The 16,953-nt window shown below is 36.1% G+C and overlaps 1 protein-coding gene across 3 annotated transcripts in view; it reads left to right on the top strand.

Annotated features, from left to right (window-relative positions):
* The window catches only part of LOC127420056 (phosphatidylinositol 4,5-bisphosphate 3-kinase catalytic subunit delta isoform-like), a 33,198-nt gene extending 18,660 nt beyond the window's left edge, over positions 1-14,538 (top strand). For 2 of the 3 annotated variants that reach the window (XM_051662000.1, XM_051662001.1), the window contains exons 13-23: positions 2,255-2,376; positions 2,775-2,918; positions 3,018-3,117; positions 5,566-5,744; positions 6,675-6,775; positions 6,875-6,953; positions 7,775-7,942; positions 10,792-10,915; positions 11,222-11,367; positions 12,399-12,531; positions 13,787-14,538. In XM_051662000.1, the coding sequence (XP_051517960.1) occupies positions 2,255-2,376; positions 2,775-2,918; positions 3,018-3,117; positions 5,566-5,744; positions 6,675-6,775; positions 6,875-6,953; positions 7,775-7,942; positions 10,792-10,915; positions 11,222-11,367; positions 12,399-12,531; positions 13,787-13,921 (1,431 nt within the window). In that variant the 3' untranslated portion in view covers positions 13,922-14,538. Of the gene's footprint in view, positions 1-2,254; positions 2,377-2,774; positions 2,919-3,017; positions 3,118-5,565; positions 5,745-6,674; positions 6,776-6,874; positions 6,954-7,774; positions 7,991-10,791; positions 10,916-11,221; positions 11,368-12,398; positions 12,532-13,786 lie in introns of those variants that run through there. The other variant, XM_051662002.1, reaches the window with a different exon arrangement.
* The last annotated feature ends 2,415 nt before the right edge of the window (positions 14,539-16,953 follow it).

The following is a 16,953-nucleotide window of genomic DNA, read 5'->3' on the forward strand; positions in this document are numbered from 1 at the left end:
ATTATATTTTATAAGGCTACAATTTAATTTAGGAATAGTTCACCCAAAAATGAAAATTCTCTCATGATTGACTCACCTTTAAGACATCCCAGATGCATATGTCTTTTCTTCTTTAGCAGAACTGAAATTAAGATTTAAATAAGCACATTTCAGCTCTGTATGTCCATACAATGAAAGTGAATGGGTGCCATGAGGCTGCTGGCTGTTTGACGGTCCAAAAGGCATATTTAGGCAGCGTAAATTTAATCCACATGATTCCAGTCGATCAATTAATGTCTAATGAAGAAAAACGATAGGTTTGTGTAAGAAACAAATCAGTAATTAAAACTTTATAAACTTTAAAAAAATGCTTCCTGCTAGCAGTCGATGCATCTCAAAGTTGTCTCGTGACATAAGTGTGATGGCGCGTTCACGCGAGAAGTTGGAAGCGCACACGTTGTTTACAACAGTGGAATGAATGAAATGCGAGAGTTAGGTCATTTCAAACAGCAATACAGCGGTGGGTGGAAGAACTATTTAAAGTAAATATATATATATATATATATATATATATATATATATATTTGTTTCTTACACAAACCTATTGATTTGCTTCAGAATACATTAATTGATCAACTGGAGTCATGTGGATTACTTCTATGCTACCTAAATATGACTTTTGGACCACCAAACAGCCAGCAGCTTGATGGCACCCATTCACTTTCATAGTATGGATATACAGAGCTGAAATGTGCTTATAAAAATCTTCATTTCGGTTCTGCTGAAGAAGGAAATACATACACTTCTGGAATGGCTTAAAGGTTAGTCATTCATGAGAGAATTTTCATTTTTAGGTGAACTAATCCTTTAATAAATGTATCGTCTGCATGCACTGCGGGTTTCAAAGTGAAAATCATGTGGGGAACTCGAGATTCAGTGTTCCAGTGGCTTCAGAGCGTTTCACAATCAGTGAATACCAGACATTTATGACAGGCATTCGCTGATGATCTACTTTTCATTAATTATTACAATGTTTATTTAAAGTTGTTGTATTGTAATACCTTGTAGATGAACGTAAAAGTGCATATTTTATTTCCCTTATCTGTTTGAATGAGCAGCTGAAAGCATTGAAGTGCATACATTTCAAAATAAGAGTCCTTCGTGTATTTTGGGCTTGTTTATTGTTAAAAGTCCTGCATTATTCACCTGTTGTTTTTTTCTTTTCTGGTTATTATTGGTATTTTGGTTGCATAATAATCTGCTTCTGGGATTTTATTCAATTTGAACTCTTGTAGCCTCTGTCTGTCATGGAAGGAAGATTAAGAAAAAATTGTAACACATTCAAAAATTTATTTTAATGTCATTTGCACAGATCACACATGGTAGAAATTGAGCATTAAAATTTGTAACAGGCAGATTAATCTGTTATTGCTGTTATTTCTTTCAGCATAATATTATCGCATTAGCAAAATCCAATATCGGTCGACCTGTTTTGATATATTGGTGCATAAGACAATTTTAATATATGTGGAAAACATGTTTTGAGTATTTTAAACTTGCAGATACACTGTTTTGCTGATAAGCAGTGTTACAAGCTCTAGGGCCTTGTTAAATATGTGCCACAGCCTGTTTAAGTAAAAAAATCCGTAATTTATGATTTATTTTGAGATTGTGAAAGTTTGTTCTGTTTGGACATGGTATTAATTGTATTTGTTCAGGTCTTAAATTTGATTTAAAATCGCTGCAGCAATCCTGAATAATTCAGGCTCATTTTTCTCTTTCTATCAGTTTACTAAAAACTTAGTTGGAAATAAGGGATACAAAAAGATTTCAAATGAAGATCGTTTACCTTTTGAGTACATAAATGCATGTTTACCTTTCAGTCTGTATGTTTATATGTGGTCTACAAGATGACCATGGTTTCCTTGGAATTATCAGGGAATCTTAATGTTGTGATTTCCAGACCTGGAAAAGTCATTGAAATGAATACAATCTGAAAACGTAATGGAATTGTATTTTTCTAGTTATGCTTAGTTCTAAAATATTTCATCGCCTAAAAATTCCTCTTTGAGAAAGCAACCTCTATAAAATTATTGTTCAAAATCCTGATCGAGTAATGATAAACAACTAAAAAAGTCACAGAAATTAATTGTTCCAATATGAAAACATTTTGTTTTAATTTGATTTGCCTTCTAAGGTTTACTCATTTTGCAACAGCTTACACACAAATGCCACCCAAAATGCTTTATTTCTAACATGCAGTGTTTTTTTTTAGATGGTTTGTTTATTGCAGAAATGGCCAGACCTGCCTGCTCTGCATGCTCTAGAACTTCTGGACTACAGTTTCCCTGACCCTCATGTTCGTTCCTTCACCATCCGCTGCCTCAGGAAGCTGCGGTGGGTAGCACTACCTCGCTCATCAACACCTTCTCTTTCATCTCTGCTCTGGAGAGCTATTCTCAAGAGCTAGTGGGATCATGTCTGTCATGAATACTTGTCCAAAAATCTGAGGTGTTGTTTTCTGGAAGTAACATATTTATTTTCGTTGTTGTCAAGTGCATAAGTGCAAACTTATTGATTAATTATGATTTCTGCGTGAAAACGTTCGCACACAGGTTTTATGCACAGATATGTGCATATACAAGTTAAATAGTTTGTCAGTGATTTTCATTGCATTATCATTCACATATTGAGTCAGCCTTAATTAGTTATTCAGAAGTGATATAGATGTAGTATATTGTTAAAAATGGCTCATCTGTAATTAAATGTAAAAACAAAATGTTTTTCCTCAACAGGGATGATGAGTTATTTCAGTACATTTTGCAACTGGTTCAGGTGCTGAAGTACGAATCTTACTTGGATTGTGACTTGACCAGTTTTCTTCTGGAGAGAGCCCTGGTCAACAAGAAGATAGGCCACTTCTTATTTTGGCACCTCAGGTACAATCTGGCTTCACAGCAGTTTTGTAGTACTCTACAGTTATTGTGCCCTTCTATTCCTGCGGGTGTAATTTTGGTTTTGTTTTGCTCTCTCTGAAGATCAGAAATGCACGTCCCCTCTGTCAGCTTGAGATTTGGACTTATTCTGGAGGCCTATTGCCGTGGAAGCATCTATCACATCAAAAGTTTGATGAAGCAGGTGTGTTGCAGTTATTCCTAAAGTTTTCAATTTATGTCTCTTAATAAAAACTGTACCTTTTATCTTTTTATACATTATTAGCAATTTTCAAATTTAGATTTGTACTTTTTTCTTTCCTTGTTCATTATGTTCTCAAATTGTTTGCTGAAAATATAATGTATCTAAAATGGCAAAAATTAAAAACAGACCTGTGGACACCACTATATACATTAGATTAACCTAAATTTTTTCCACTTACTGTACAAAGTTGCATATGTACTGTGCTTGGCATCAGCCTTACTCCATTTTAACCCTACAGCTGCTCTCATTGACAACAATTCTTAATTGTCTTGTTTTTTGTGCCCTAGTGTGAACTGCTAAAGCTGTTCCATTTTGTATCACGGTCTCGGGTGCCCTTCTTGGCACTTGTGGCCCAAATTTAGAACTTGTCTTGTTTTCTCAGTTACTCCTTCTGATAATAATCTCTTTGCAACGTGCCCTTTCTTGGAATTCGCTTTGAAAACTTTCAAGAACATACAGTAAATGTACGTTTAAATGCTGTATAGTAGCTGAAGACATACATTTTGCCCATTGTTGCAGGAATAAATTTCTTTTTTGTAGCTGCAGTTCCATAGTAACTGTGATCAAAAGCCATGTTCATTTGAATGTTTAATAATAGCCAAACGACTGGAGGGAAGAGGAACTGCACAGTGTTGTTCAAAGTTTGTAGCTGCAGCTGCTTTTTTTTATCAGCAGGGTTGGGTGTAATGCATTACTAAGTAATTAATTACTGTAATTAAATTACTTTTTTCATTGAAAAATTATTTTTTCAGTAATTTAATTAGTTACTTCTGATGTAATTGTGTTAAATACAGTATAGACTATAGAACAATCCTATATAAAACGATAGTGAATTTAAAATCCAAATTTAACGTCTAATGTTAAAATATGTCTTCTAATTTAATGCAGCCCCCTTAAATTCTTTGGCCAGTTCATGAATAATTTATTTGATTTTATATATTTTATTTGAAAGAATTAAAAGAACAATTTCATGTCTATCCTTATATTTTTCATCTGGTCGAGGTTGATCAGTGTTCTAGAAAGTAATAAGTAATAAATAATGCAATTACTTTTCAGACAGAGTAATTAGTACAGTAATCTAATTACACTGTAGAAGATGTACTTAGTAGTTAGTAATTAATTACTTTTTTTTTTTTTTAGAGTAACTTACCCAACACTGATTATCACCTCAAATGTTATCACACCCCTGTCTATAATTCTTGGTATTAATTTCTGATACTTTATATTCGGTGACTGAAAAAGAATAGGACTGCATTATTATGGTTGTGCTGAACATATTTGTGTGTATATGAATTTACAAATACAGTGGGGTTCAAAAAGCTGAGTGCACTTGTGAAAAGGCTTTTATTTTGCATCTTCTAATTTAATGAACGTTTTTTTTGTATTTTAGTACAAATTATATAATAAGTGTAACAATTTGAGTGGAAAGTTGAATAAAAAAAATTACGTGAATTTCTTAGTACAGTATGTCTCCCTTTTACTCTAATGACAGCATGCACTCCAGCTGGACTGCAAAACCTGATGATCCGTGTTATCCTGCATGGTTAAAAGGAAAGTTCACCCAAAAATTACCCATTTACTCATCCTCATGCTATCCCAGATGTGTATGACTTTCTTTCTTCTGCTGAACACAAACAAAGATTTTAAGAAGAATATTTCAGCTCTGTAGGTCCATACAATGCAAGCTCCAAAAAGCCCATAAAAGCAGCATATAAGTAATCCACACGACTCCAGTGGTTAAATCCATGTCTTCAGAAGCGATTATGATATGTATGGGTGATAAACAGATCAATATTTTGTAGTCCTTTTTTACTATAAATTCTCCTCCCTGCCCAGTAGGTGGTAATATGCATGAAGAATGTGAATTGTCAAAAATAAAAGTAGAAGAAAGTGAAAGTATAGATTGATGGTAGAAAAGGACTTAAATATTGATCTGTTTCTCACTCACACCTATTATATAGCCTCTGAAGATATGGATTTAACCACTGGAGTCTTATGGATTACTTTTATGATGCCTTTATATGCTTTTTGGAGCTTAAATATTTTGCTACATTCTTCATTTGTGTTTAGCAGAAGATAGAAAGTCATACACATCTGGGATGGCAATTTTCGGGTGAACTATCCCTTGAACCTTTTTAATGTCATAAATTTGCTTATTTGATCAGTGGCCTAGAAATAGTGCAGAATCTTAAATATTTTGGCACTATTCTGCACATAATGTTTCTTTGTTTTAAATTTAGCAGATTCCTTAAACTTTGTTTATTTCCAGGTTTATATTTTATTTTGAGTCCGAGATTGTCAGTGTGAACTCAGACTTTCAGAACCCCACTGTATGTATACTTATTACGCATAGTATATACTTATTGTCTGCTCTCATATCTCCTGTAGAATGAGGCTCTAAATAAGATGAAGGCTCTGAATGACTTTGTGAAGTCAGGCAGTCAGAAGGCGACCAGAATACAGACTACAGAAGACATGAAAGTGTGCATTAAACAGGACACTTATATGGAAGCACTCTCAGATGTTGTGTCTCCTCTTAACCCAAACATCCTGCTGTGTGAACTCTGGTACCACTCACATATCATTCTTGCATGTTAATGCATGTAAATAATTTGGATTATAATGATGACTGGAGGAAAGATGTCCACTTTTAAGTCTGAAGTGTGTAATTTGTGCACCACTTGGGGCAAAAATAAAAACAAACATGTTTCCCGAACACGCCCCCCAATCTGTTTGTTGGACAAACAGATAGTCCCGCCCCATACTTATGCTTTTGTGAGCCAATGTTGCAATGTTGGAAGTGGTCGGGATGCTCAAAAAAATTAAGAAATGTTTTTAATTGCTTCTACGAGTGGCTTACTTACAGTTGCATATTAATCTGGGATAGGAGAAAGTACATAACCTTAACATTTATCATTGCACATATGATGTGAAAAATTACACACTTCAGCTTTCATTTTTAAATCACCAGGAAATTCATGCTACGTCTTAATTATAAAATCTAAATTAAACAGTTAAAATCTAATCAGACACATGCCCCCTCATGGACAATGACTGTGATGCCCCAGTTCTTTAAATTTATGTTTGTTTTACTTTAATGGTGGTGTTTTTTTTGTTTTTGTTTTCTGTCTTAAATATGTTTTCGAGGCTGTTGTGTCAGATCTTGGTTAGTGATAGTTCTCTCATATTAAATGATATTTCCCTATTTGGTCGATGTGCTACAGATTGTGTGTGATTTTAGCAATGCAGATTTTGAGAAATAACTAATGATTTCTCTTTCAAAGGAATCTCTCATTATACCTTTTTATTATTGTAAACAGTAACTACTTCTTCAAAGCGACATGCATAATCCACAAAATTTGTAGTTAAGTTTGCTTATCAGTAATGCCATATAGTCACCATGCCATAAACAAACAACTAAAAGAAAAGAAAAGAGGCTATTTTGCAAGCGTTTGAGTATGTGTGCTGTTTTTTTATGTTAATCTTTTTTGCCTTAGTGCAGACAAGTGTAAGTTCATGGACTCTAAGATGAAACCTCTGTGGCTGATGTACAAGAACAAATATGGCACTGAGGGCATTATCTTCAAGAATGGAGATGGTATGCGGACAAATTTATGCTACCTCATTTTATGGTCATCCTTTGGTCTAACTAGAAATTGATGAAGACATTGACCTTTGTCTCCATTTTTTTTTTTAGATCTGAGGCAGGACATGCTAACCCTTCAAATGATTCAGCTAATGGATGTTTTGTGGAAGACAGAGGGTCTTGACCTTAGGTTTGTATTGTTTACTTTGTTCCACATTGCTGTTATATTTACATACAATTGGATAAGTAGTGTTTTGCAACACAAAACCACCTACCAGTAGTGGGGAAGCTATTTTGAAACTGTAACTTCCCAAGCTACAAACTAGTTATAATTTAAAGTACAGTCCAGTTACCCTTTTAAAAGATTAAATTATTTAATTCTGCAATGAGAGCAGTATTTACCTGCGCAGAAGCAATGAAGATCTCAGTTAGGGTGACAGCATTCAGCTGAACAGACACATTAATATATTTATTTAATTCCTTTTTTTTACTATAAATTCTCCTCCTCGAATTGAATTGAATAGGTGAATCATTTATTTGTACCTGTTCATTTACATAAACCATCTGAGCGAAGCGATTCTCAATGCTACATATTGTAATGTTTTGTGATGCTACATTGTTACTCACTGGGAAAAGTAGCTTGTTTCTGGGAAAATTCTGTCATCATTTACTCATCCTTGTGTTGTTCTAAAAGCCTCAGTCACCATTCACTTTCACTGCATCTTTTTTCCAAACAATGAAAGGGAATGGTGACTAAAGCTGTCATGGGTTTTGAAATGGTAAATGATGAGAGGATTTACATTTTTGGGTGAACTACATTATTAAGTTAGTAACGTTGGGACTTTAGTTAGTTGCTCGCTAACACTGCCACCTACTATATGTTGATTTTTGAGAGGATTCTTATGAAATGCTAAATAATGTCCTCAAACTTGGGGGTTTACCAGTAACAGGGGTGCTATGTAATTCTAATGAACCACTAATTTCTATTGGTGTTTGTTTTTTTGGTGCCAGAATGCTTCCCTACGGATGTCTTTCCACTGGGAGTAAGACAGGTCTTATCGAGGTTGTGAAAAACTCGGACACTATTGCCAACATCCAGAGAAACAACAGCAACAGTGCGGCCACTGCTGCCTTCAACAAAGACGCTCTTCTCAACTGGCTCAAGTCCAAGAACCCAGGGTGAGCAACACGCCTTCCAGCCCTAACGGAATGCATGGTGTGAACAAGGCAAGCAAGCAAATTGTATCCGACTATTTAGGGTGCCGTCAAACCTCACTCAAAGAGTTAAACCTCTCTGTACTCATTTGACCTATTAGTGTGTCTGAAACTTTTATTGCTGCCAAGTTACCAACCACTATAGTGTAACATCAAAGGTGTTTTGGTTGCGAAAGTTACAGCAAACTTATAGATCATAAATTTACCCTGCATGGTGCTGTGCGTGCAATTACATTTGTTCTCTTTAAGTTGTTGTGTTTGTAATGATAACTACTAAGATACAAGCTGAACATAGGCCACTTCCACACTAATATGTTTTCTTTTGAAAATTCATTAATTTCTCTACGTTTTGGCCTTCCGTCCACACTGATATGCTGATTTTGTCCACCAGAAACTGAGCTTTTGGAAAACGCTCTCCCAAGTGGATACATTTGAAATGGCATCTTCGCGTTGTTGTTTGGACAGGGAAAATGGAGATGTTTGAAAATTATGTATTTGTTTTCATGTGAAGCAGTCATGTGATCCATTTAACCCAAAACAATCAAGATGGTGGCCCATTTTGTAGCGGTGTTGTTGTGCCTGTTATTCACTTTGATATCATTGTTAAAGATAAATGTTACTTTGTACAACTTTCACATTGCATTCCTTCAAAGGCAACGGGAAGTTTACTCATAATTGGTGTCCAATGGTGGAACTCAAGGACAATTGTGTTTCAGACCGTACATGTAAATGAAGCAGGGCCACGCTTCTTAAGTTTTTTTTTTCCTTGCATGCACAGTAAGGGTATTTAAGCATTTTCAGATGTTTCACTGTGGACGAACAACTTTTGGAAAACATTTGAAAATGCCAGTGTGGACGGAGAGCATTTCGAAAATGAAAATGCTGTTTTCAAATGTATCCGGATTAATGTGAACATAGTCAAACTTTTATTGCTCCCAAGTTACCAACCACTATAGTGTAACATTAAAGGTGTTTTGGTTGTGAAAGATGCAGCAGAAGCAAGGGCGTAACTACAGGGAGGGCAGGGTGGTCAGCCGCCCCATGGTCCATGGTGAGAGGGGGCCCGTGTAGGTCGACCAAAAAGAACCATAAAACCAACTGCGGGCCTGATGGGCAATGAAAAATTACCGAGGCCCCCCCAAAGAAGGACCCCTGAAGGGTTCTTTGCACAGGGGCCTGTAAGATCCAAGTTACACCACTGAGCAGAAGATTAAATTTACCCTGCCTAGTGCTGTGCATGCAACTACATTTATTCTCTGCAGTTGTTTTCCACTAAAGTGACTAAGTTGTTGTGTTTGTTATGAGAAAAGTTTAACTTGGGCCACGTCCACGCTAATATGTTTTCCTTTGAAAACGCATTATTTCGCTACGTTTTAGAGATATCTGAAACAACGTATTTGTTGTCATGTGACGCAGTCATGTGATCCATTCAACGCAAAACAGTCAAGATGGTGGCCTATGTTGTAGCGGCATTGTTGTGCCTGCTGTCTGCTTTGATAGCGTTGGTAAATATAAATGATATTTTGTACTACGTTCACATTGCATTCCATCAAAGCCAAAGGGAAGTTGAAACTGCTGTTCAGCGGCGAAACTACTGGATAATTGCGTTTTAGACCGTACATGGAAGTGATGCAGGGCCATGCTTCTTACGTTTTTTTCCCCCGTATGCGCAATAAGGGAATTTAAGCATTTTTTAGATGTTTCAGTATGAGTGAACAATTTTTGGAAAACGTTTGAAAACAGCAGTGTGGACGGAGAGTGTTTCGAAAATGCAGTTTTCAAATTTATCCGGATTAATGTGGACATAGCCTGAAACTTTTATAGCAACCAAGTTACCAACCACTTTCGTGTGACATCAATTACGTGCAATTACATTTGTTCTCTGCAGGTGTTTTCCACCAAAAACGACTTTAAGTTGTTGCGTTTGTTATGATAACTACTAAGATACAAGCTAAACTTAGATGAAACCACAAAGTGTGTTGCATTGCATAACACACAGTCTCCTTGTTTGAGGCGTAGATCCGGTAAGGTAAGAGAGAAAATCATGCTGTGTTAATATGACCTTTTCTAGAATGGACTACTTGTTAGAGTCTTATATGTCTTTGACACACACTAACCACTCAGGGTCAGGAGAATTCACTTTGCTGACATCATTGACCTTTAAATAATTTGTGTGGTGTTTTAGCATGTAAGCACCTAAACTAGCTCAGAGAGTCTAGCTCCTCAATAACAGACACATATAGCCTTGTGAACTCCTGAAATTAGACTACAGCAGACAGGCAAAAGACCACTGATGCGTGTTTGAAACCGATATATGCCCCCTGTGGACATATCCAGTTCTGTGCACCGGTTGTCCGCTTACTGTAAACGTTGTGCTATATTGTAAGAAATAATTTACATCTGAGACTCTTTGTTCCAGTCCATTGTGCACAAATTGGATGCTGTATGTCATTTTTTGTATTTTTCCAGAAACAAGGAGCGACACAAGCAATTATTTGCTGAGCTGTTTAATGTATCTGTCACTGAAAGCCATTGAATGACAGTTCTTTGTAATATAACTTCATATGGAATCTGAGCTAGTGAGGAAAGGGGGCCTAACAGGAAGACACAAACTATTCACTCACCAATGTCTCGGGTGAGCCAGAAACACAGCTTTATCTGAAAATGTTTAACACTAATGAGAAAGGCAACCTTCTGTGACTCGCCGAATATTTGTGTACGTGTCAATGGGTTTACAAACAGGAAGGTAGTAGGGAAAAGAATTGGTTAATAAGAATTCAAACATGTTATTCTTTCTATATTCATCTAAACAGGGATAAACTGGATCAAGCCATTGAGGAATTCACCCTTTCCTGTGCGGGCTACTGTGTAGCTACATATGTTCTGGGAATAGGGGACCGTCACAGTGACAATATCATGATCAGGGAAACGGGGCAGGTAAGAGTAAACTTCTTGCACTCATTGGCCTTTCGAGTGCACGTGTGCAAAATTGTGTAATCATAAATGGTATCACAAGATGGCACCAGCGTTTAATGCCATTGTATAGAGATGGTCAGGTCATATTTCACACACGCAAAGCAACATCAGTGTAATCAGTTTATCTGATTGCCTCCATTTTATAATAGTCGTTTAGAATAGTTGGTTTAGAATAGTGTACATAATAGCAACACTTGCAACACAATAGCATACTTATCGTCTGGGTTATTTCATTTCTTTTTTTTTTTCTTTTCTTTTTTTTTGCAGTTATTCCATATAGATTTCGGGCACTTTTTGGGGAACTTCAAGAGCAAATTCGGGATCAACAGGGAACGTGTGCCTTTCATTCTGACATATGACTTTGTCCATGTTATTCAGGAGGGACGGACCAACAACAATGAGAAATTTGAACGGTCAGTGCAGAGAATTCCTAAAGCAACCTGAGTAATTCATTTCTTGATTTCCAAATCGACACCACACAGTTAGTTGTCATTAGAACATATTAACTAGTTCCATTTTGTGAAATACTCATTATTAAAACTGTTTCCACACAAGTACATGCATAATTTACTCACTCTCATGCTATTCCAGAAATGTATGACTGGACGCACATATTAATTCTCTTCCCCTTCACATCTGACACAGTAGTTTTAAATCATGTATCATCTTTGCAGTTTAAATAAACCATAATTGACACCTACTTCAACAGTGCATCTTTGATGTATTATGAATATATTAATAAATACTGTACTTTCTATATAAAGTGCTGTATGGAGCTAGAAAGTGTAATTGAGCTCGAAATCATGATTGCTAAGGAGATTGTTGATGTTAAGATTTATAGTAAAAAATGGGCATGGGGGGCCTGGGTAGCTCAGCGAGTATTCATGCCCCTGGAGTCGCGAGTTCGAATCCAGGGTGTGCTGAGTGACTCCAGCCAGGTCTCCTAAGCAACCAAATTGGTCCGGTTGCTAGGGAGGGTAGTCAAATGGGGTAACCTCCTCGTGGTCGCGATTAGTGGTTCTCGCTCTCAATGGGGCACGTGGTAATTTGTGTATGGATCGCGGAAAGTAGCATGAGTCTCCACATGCTGGGAGTCTCCGCGGTGTCATGCACAATGAGCCACATGATAAGATGCGCGGATTGATGGTCTCGGAAGCGGAGGCAACTGAGACTTGTCCTCCGCCACCCGGATTGAGGTGAGTAACCACACCACCATGAGGACCTATAAAGCAGTGGGAATTGGGCATTCCAAATTGGGGAGAAAAGGGAATAAAACATTTTTTTTAATTAAAAAATGGGCATGAGGATTAATAACTGATGAGAGAATTTTCATTTTTGGGTGAACTATTCCTTTAACTGCAGAAAACCTTTCTCCAGATTATCATTAATCTGTTAAGGTTTTATGGGATGGGAAAAAAAGTGACTAAAAAAGTGTCTTTGTCAGGTTTCGGGAGTGCTGTGAACAAGCTTATAAGATTCTTTGTCGGAATGGGACTCTTTTTGTGAATCTCTTTGCCTTGATGAAAGCTGCAGGACTCCCTGAACTCAGTTCTTCCAAAGACATCCAGTACTTAAAGGTAAGAATTATTGAGAAGTATAAGCTATATGAGCTAAACTGAGAAAAATTATAATGTATAATCAGCAGGTCATTATGGCAAAATAAACCCCCTCAAGGGCGATAATGAGGCAGGGTTCTATTAGTTTTACTTTCCAAACAAAGAAATGGACACAAAATGTTGATTTGTGTTTAAATTATTTTTTCTTTGAAAAGAGACCATAGAGAGACCTGAAACAAGCACAGCTACTGTATGTCAGTAATCAGTTGCCTGGAACAACTATCAATTATACTGAATGCCGTGATTGACCAAATATTCCTCTAGTTCAGTGATTCCCAACCAGGGGTACCATGCTGGTATGGAAGCAGGTTCCAGGGGGTACTTGAGAAGAATTGGATTTTGCTTTGTTTAACCTATATGACTTCAAATAAAAATAATGGGATTATGGCAGCGTAAAAATATAGATTTCCCAATTTATCATGATCTTAATTCTCAAAATCCCAAGATCGATCTTTTATTATGCGAAGTTCAGCACTGAGATACTTTCACTGCGTGTTGAGAGTTTAGTTTGACTCGTTTCGTTTAATGGGTGTTCAAAGATCAGATCCATCAAATTAATTTTTCACTGATAATGTCTCTTTTAATATCCTTTCTGTTCTTCACAGTCAGTTGTTGATCTAAAAACCAAAAAATAAGAATGCTATTCTAATAAAGAAGATGTGCGTTAATATGCGCTCACAAAACAAAACGCTGAACAGCTGGTTGTCTTAAAGAGACAGTACTGTTTTAGCAATGGTTCTTCATATCAGTGTAAATACTTGTAAATAGAACAAATTATGCAAGTAAACAATAAACATCTGAAACATTTAAAAGGTCTCTTGTATAATTAAACAGCATTAGTCTATTCCAATAGTTTCACGGCTTGTATGGCCTGGTTTTGTTTTTGTTGTTGTTGATGAATAAACATCATAACCGGCAACTTCCTATTACAAAATTCATGATAACATTAAATTATATTTTGACTTTGGTACAAATCTTTGGTTATGTGAAGACGAAGGGGTACTTGAGCCTTACGAAAATTGCTGTGGGGATATTTATGGCAAAAAAAGGACTGTTGTATATCAGAATTAAATTAGAACAAAGCAATGACCAGTAGATCATTTAGTGTTTCATTCATTTGAGGACAAGTTATTCTCTTATTAGGCTGATTCACAGTATGTTCATTGGTGACATTCTTCCTTCATTAAGATTGATTGACTTGTTTAATTTCTCCAAGGACTCTTTGGCGCTGGGGAAATCTGAGGAGGAGGCACTGAAGAACTTTAAAGTGAAATTTAATGAAGCTCTAAGAGAGAGCTGGAAGACCAAGGTGAATTGGATGATGCACTCATTTGCCAAAGATAACAGATAAACAGCACTTGTTTCATGAACTGCTATGGGAGAGCCACCAAAATCCTCTTGATGCTGAGTTTTTATTTAAACTGATGCAGCTTTAGACAGAATATGTAGTTGCACTGCTGAATTTTATTCATTGAATTATAGGTGACAGATCACATCAACGGCTGTTTAGAGAATGTTTACATCTGTAACTTAATAGTAAATAATTATATAAATTTGTTTTAGTGAGACTTCCAGTTTCAGATTTCATATGTTGTAATTGCAACACAATGCACTGGGGATCCAAGCTACTAATTTAGATTTGCGTGCCACTGGTTTGTTTCTGTAATACTTCACAGAGATAAGCTCAGAGCAAGTGAGATATGTATTTATAATTTCTAACTGTACAGGATAAATAACAAGTGATTTTGGTTCAGGAGAAGAACACTTTTTTGTTTTTATATCGTTTACATTCAGATTTGGGATTTTTCTTTATCAGTTTACTTGAATGTGTTTGTACATATTGTTTTGTGTATCAGGCATATACAGTTGTGCTCAAGTTTGCATACCCTGGCAGAAATTGTGAAATTTTGGTATTGATTTTGAAAATATGACTGATCATGCAAAAAAAACTGTCTTTTATTTAAGGATAGTGATCATATGAAGCCATTTATTATCACATAGTTGTTTGGCTCCTTTTTAAATCATAATGATAACAGAAATCACCCAAATGGCCCTGATCAAATGTTTACATACCCTTGAATGTTTGGCCTTGTTACAGACATACAAGGTGACACACACAGGTTTAAATGTCAATTAAAGGTTAATTTCCCACCATTAGTGTCTGTGTATAAATAGTCAATGAGTTTGTTAGCTCTCACGTGGATGCACGGAGCAGGCTAGATACTGAGCCATGGGGAGCAGAAAAAAAAGCCCGGTTACAATATACCCGACAACACCTTGACACGCCTCACAGCTTCTGGCACACTGTAATTTGGAGTGACGAGACCAAAATAGAGCTTTATGGTCACAACCATAAGCGCTATGTTTGGAGAGGGGTCAACAAGTATTGTGCTCCTTGAAACAACCACACCATCTTTTTCCAGAGCAGCCTGTATTTCTGAGGTTACCTGTGGGTTTTTCTTCATATCCCGAACAATTCTTCTGGCAGTTGTGGCTGAAATCTTTCTTGGTCTACCTGACCTTGGCTTGGTATCAAGAGGTCCCTGAATTTTCCACTTCTTAATAAGTGATTGAACAGTACTGACTGGCATTTTCAAGGCTTTGGATATCTTTTTATATCCTTTTCCATCTTTATAATGTTCCATTACCTTGTTACGCAGGTCTTTTGGCAGTTCTTTTCTGCTCCCCATGGCTCAGTATCTAGCCTGCTCAGTGCATCCACGTGAGAGCTGACAAACTCATTGCCTATTTATACACAGACACTAATTGCAATTTAAAAAGCCACAGGTGTGGAAAATTAACCTTTAATTGCCATTTAAACCTGTGTGTGTCACCTTGTGTGTCTGTAACAAGGCCAAACTTTTGATCAGGCCATTTGGGTGATTTCTGTTATCATTATGATTTAAAAAGGAGCCAAACAACTATGTGATAATAAATGGCTTCATATGATCACTATCCTTAAATAAAAGACAGTTTTTTTTTTTTGTTTTTTTTTTGCATGATCAGTCATATTTTCAAAATCAATGCCAAAATTTCACAATTTCTGCCAGGGTATGCAAACTTTTGAGCACAACTGTATATACAGTCCTTGCAGAGTATTTTGAATTGTTTTGAATTATTTGTAAAACAGGAATTGTTCATCAGGAAAGCCTTTGTATAGTGGTGTATATGAGAAGACATTTTCTATGTCAATGTAGATATGAGCCTTAAATATTTTGTATTTGTGGGGTAATCTGTGCCTTTGGGATGAGACACAAGCCATCTTGAAGACATGTCCAAAGAGTTTGCTTTTTATTTAGTGAAATGAGTTCAAAGGACGTATGCCTTGAACTACTGTACTATGTATCAGGGCGAAGTTAAAAAAGAAATATTATTGCATTGTAGAAAATTGCGCATCTTAATTGTGTGCCTATTTTGAATATCAATTCAATCTAAAGTAGTGTTTTCTCTTCCGGAAAAACCTTAAACAGTTCTAGAATGTATCACCACAGTATACTGGAATCCACTGCTAAATGATTTATGAAGATAAATATACTTTCTCAAAAGATGCATAAATGTTTATTTTGAATCTTCAGATGTCCTCTAGAATGTGAATTTTTGAATCCATTTAATCTTTACATACATAAAAAGTCCTATAAAACAGCCATCACATAGAATTGTATTAACGTAAGGACCTATTATAATGTAAGGAATGTTGGTGCATTACTATCTATTGGACTACTAACCGGGTACCTCTCATGCTATGGTCTCATCCAAGCCATCATTATTTTGTATTTGGTTGTGTGCCATGATCGCTAACCATTTCACAGTGTGAAACTTCAGCATCCTGAAGTCATCGGTTTACTAATGTATTACTTGTTTTACTTTTTAAACATTACAACTTCTTTGTTACAAAGTCCTAAACAATGTTTTGAGTTATGGAAGTGTGCTTTACATTTTTGTTTTTGCCATAAATTATTGATTCTAAAACTGATTCTTGAACTTTTTGTTTGATTGATTCATTTTTGACATTTTAATGTTATAACAAAGTTTCATTCTGAAAACTCACTATTGTGGTTAAAGGGTTAGTTCACCCATAAAAAAGTGAAAATTCTGTCATCATTTACTCACTCTCATGTTGTTCCAAACCTGTAATACTTACTTTCTGTTAGCTGAGAGTGTCATTCTGCCATGTTCCACGAAACAAAAAAAGAAATATACGTTTGAAACAACATGAGGGTAATACATTTTCATATTTGGGTGAACTATCCCTTTAAATATGTCAAAAAATCAAACATTTCACTGAATGGAAAATAGTCTTGCAGGAGCCAGACTTTTGACTGTCCATGGGTGGTCCGTGGATGTGCTATCTGATGCTGAGACTAACTGAGAGAAATAAGCATG

The sequence above is a fragment of the Myxocyprinus asiaticus genome, chromosome 29 (genome assembly GCF_019703515.2).
Source record: "Myxocyprinus asiaticus isolate MX2 ecotype Aquarium Trade chromosome 29, UBuf_Myxa_2, whole genome shotgun sequence".
NCBI classification, from domain to species: domain Eukaryota; kingdom Metazoa; phylum Chordata; class Actinopteri; order Cypriniformes; family Catostomidae; genus Myxocyprinus; species Myxocyprinus asiaticus.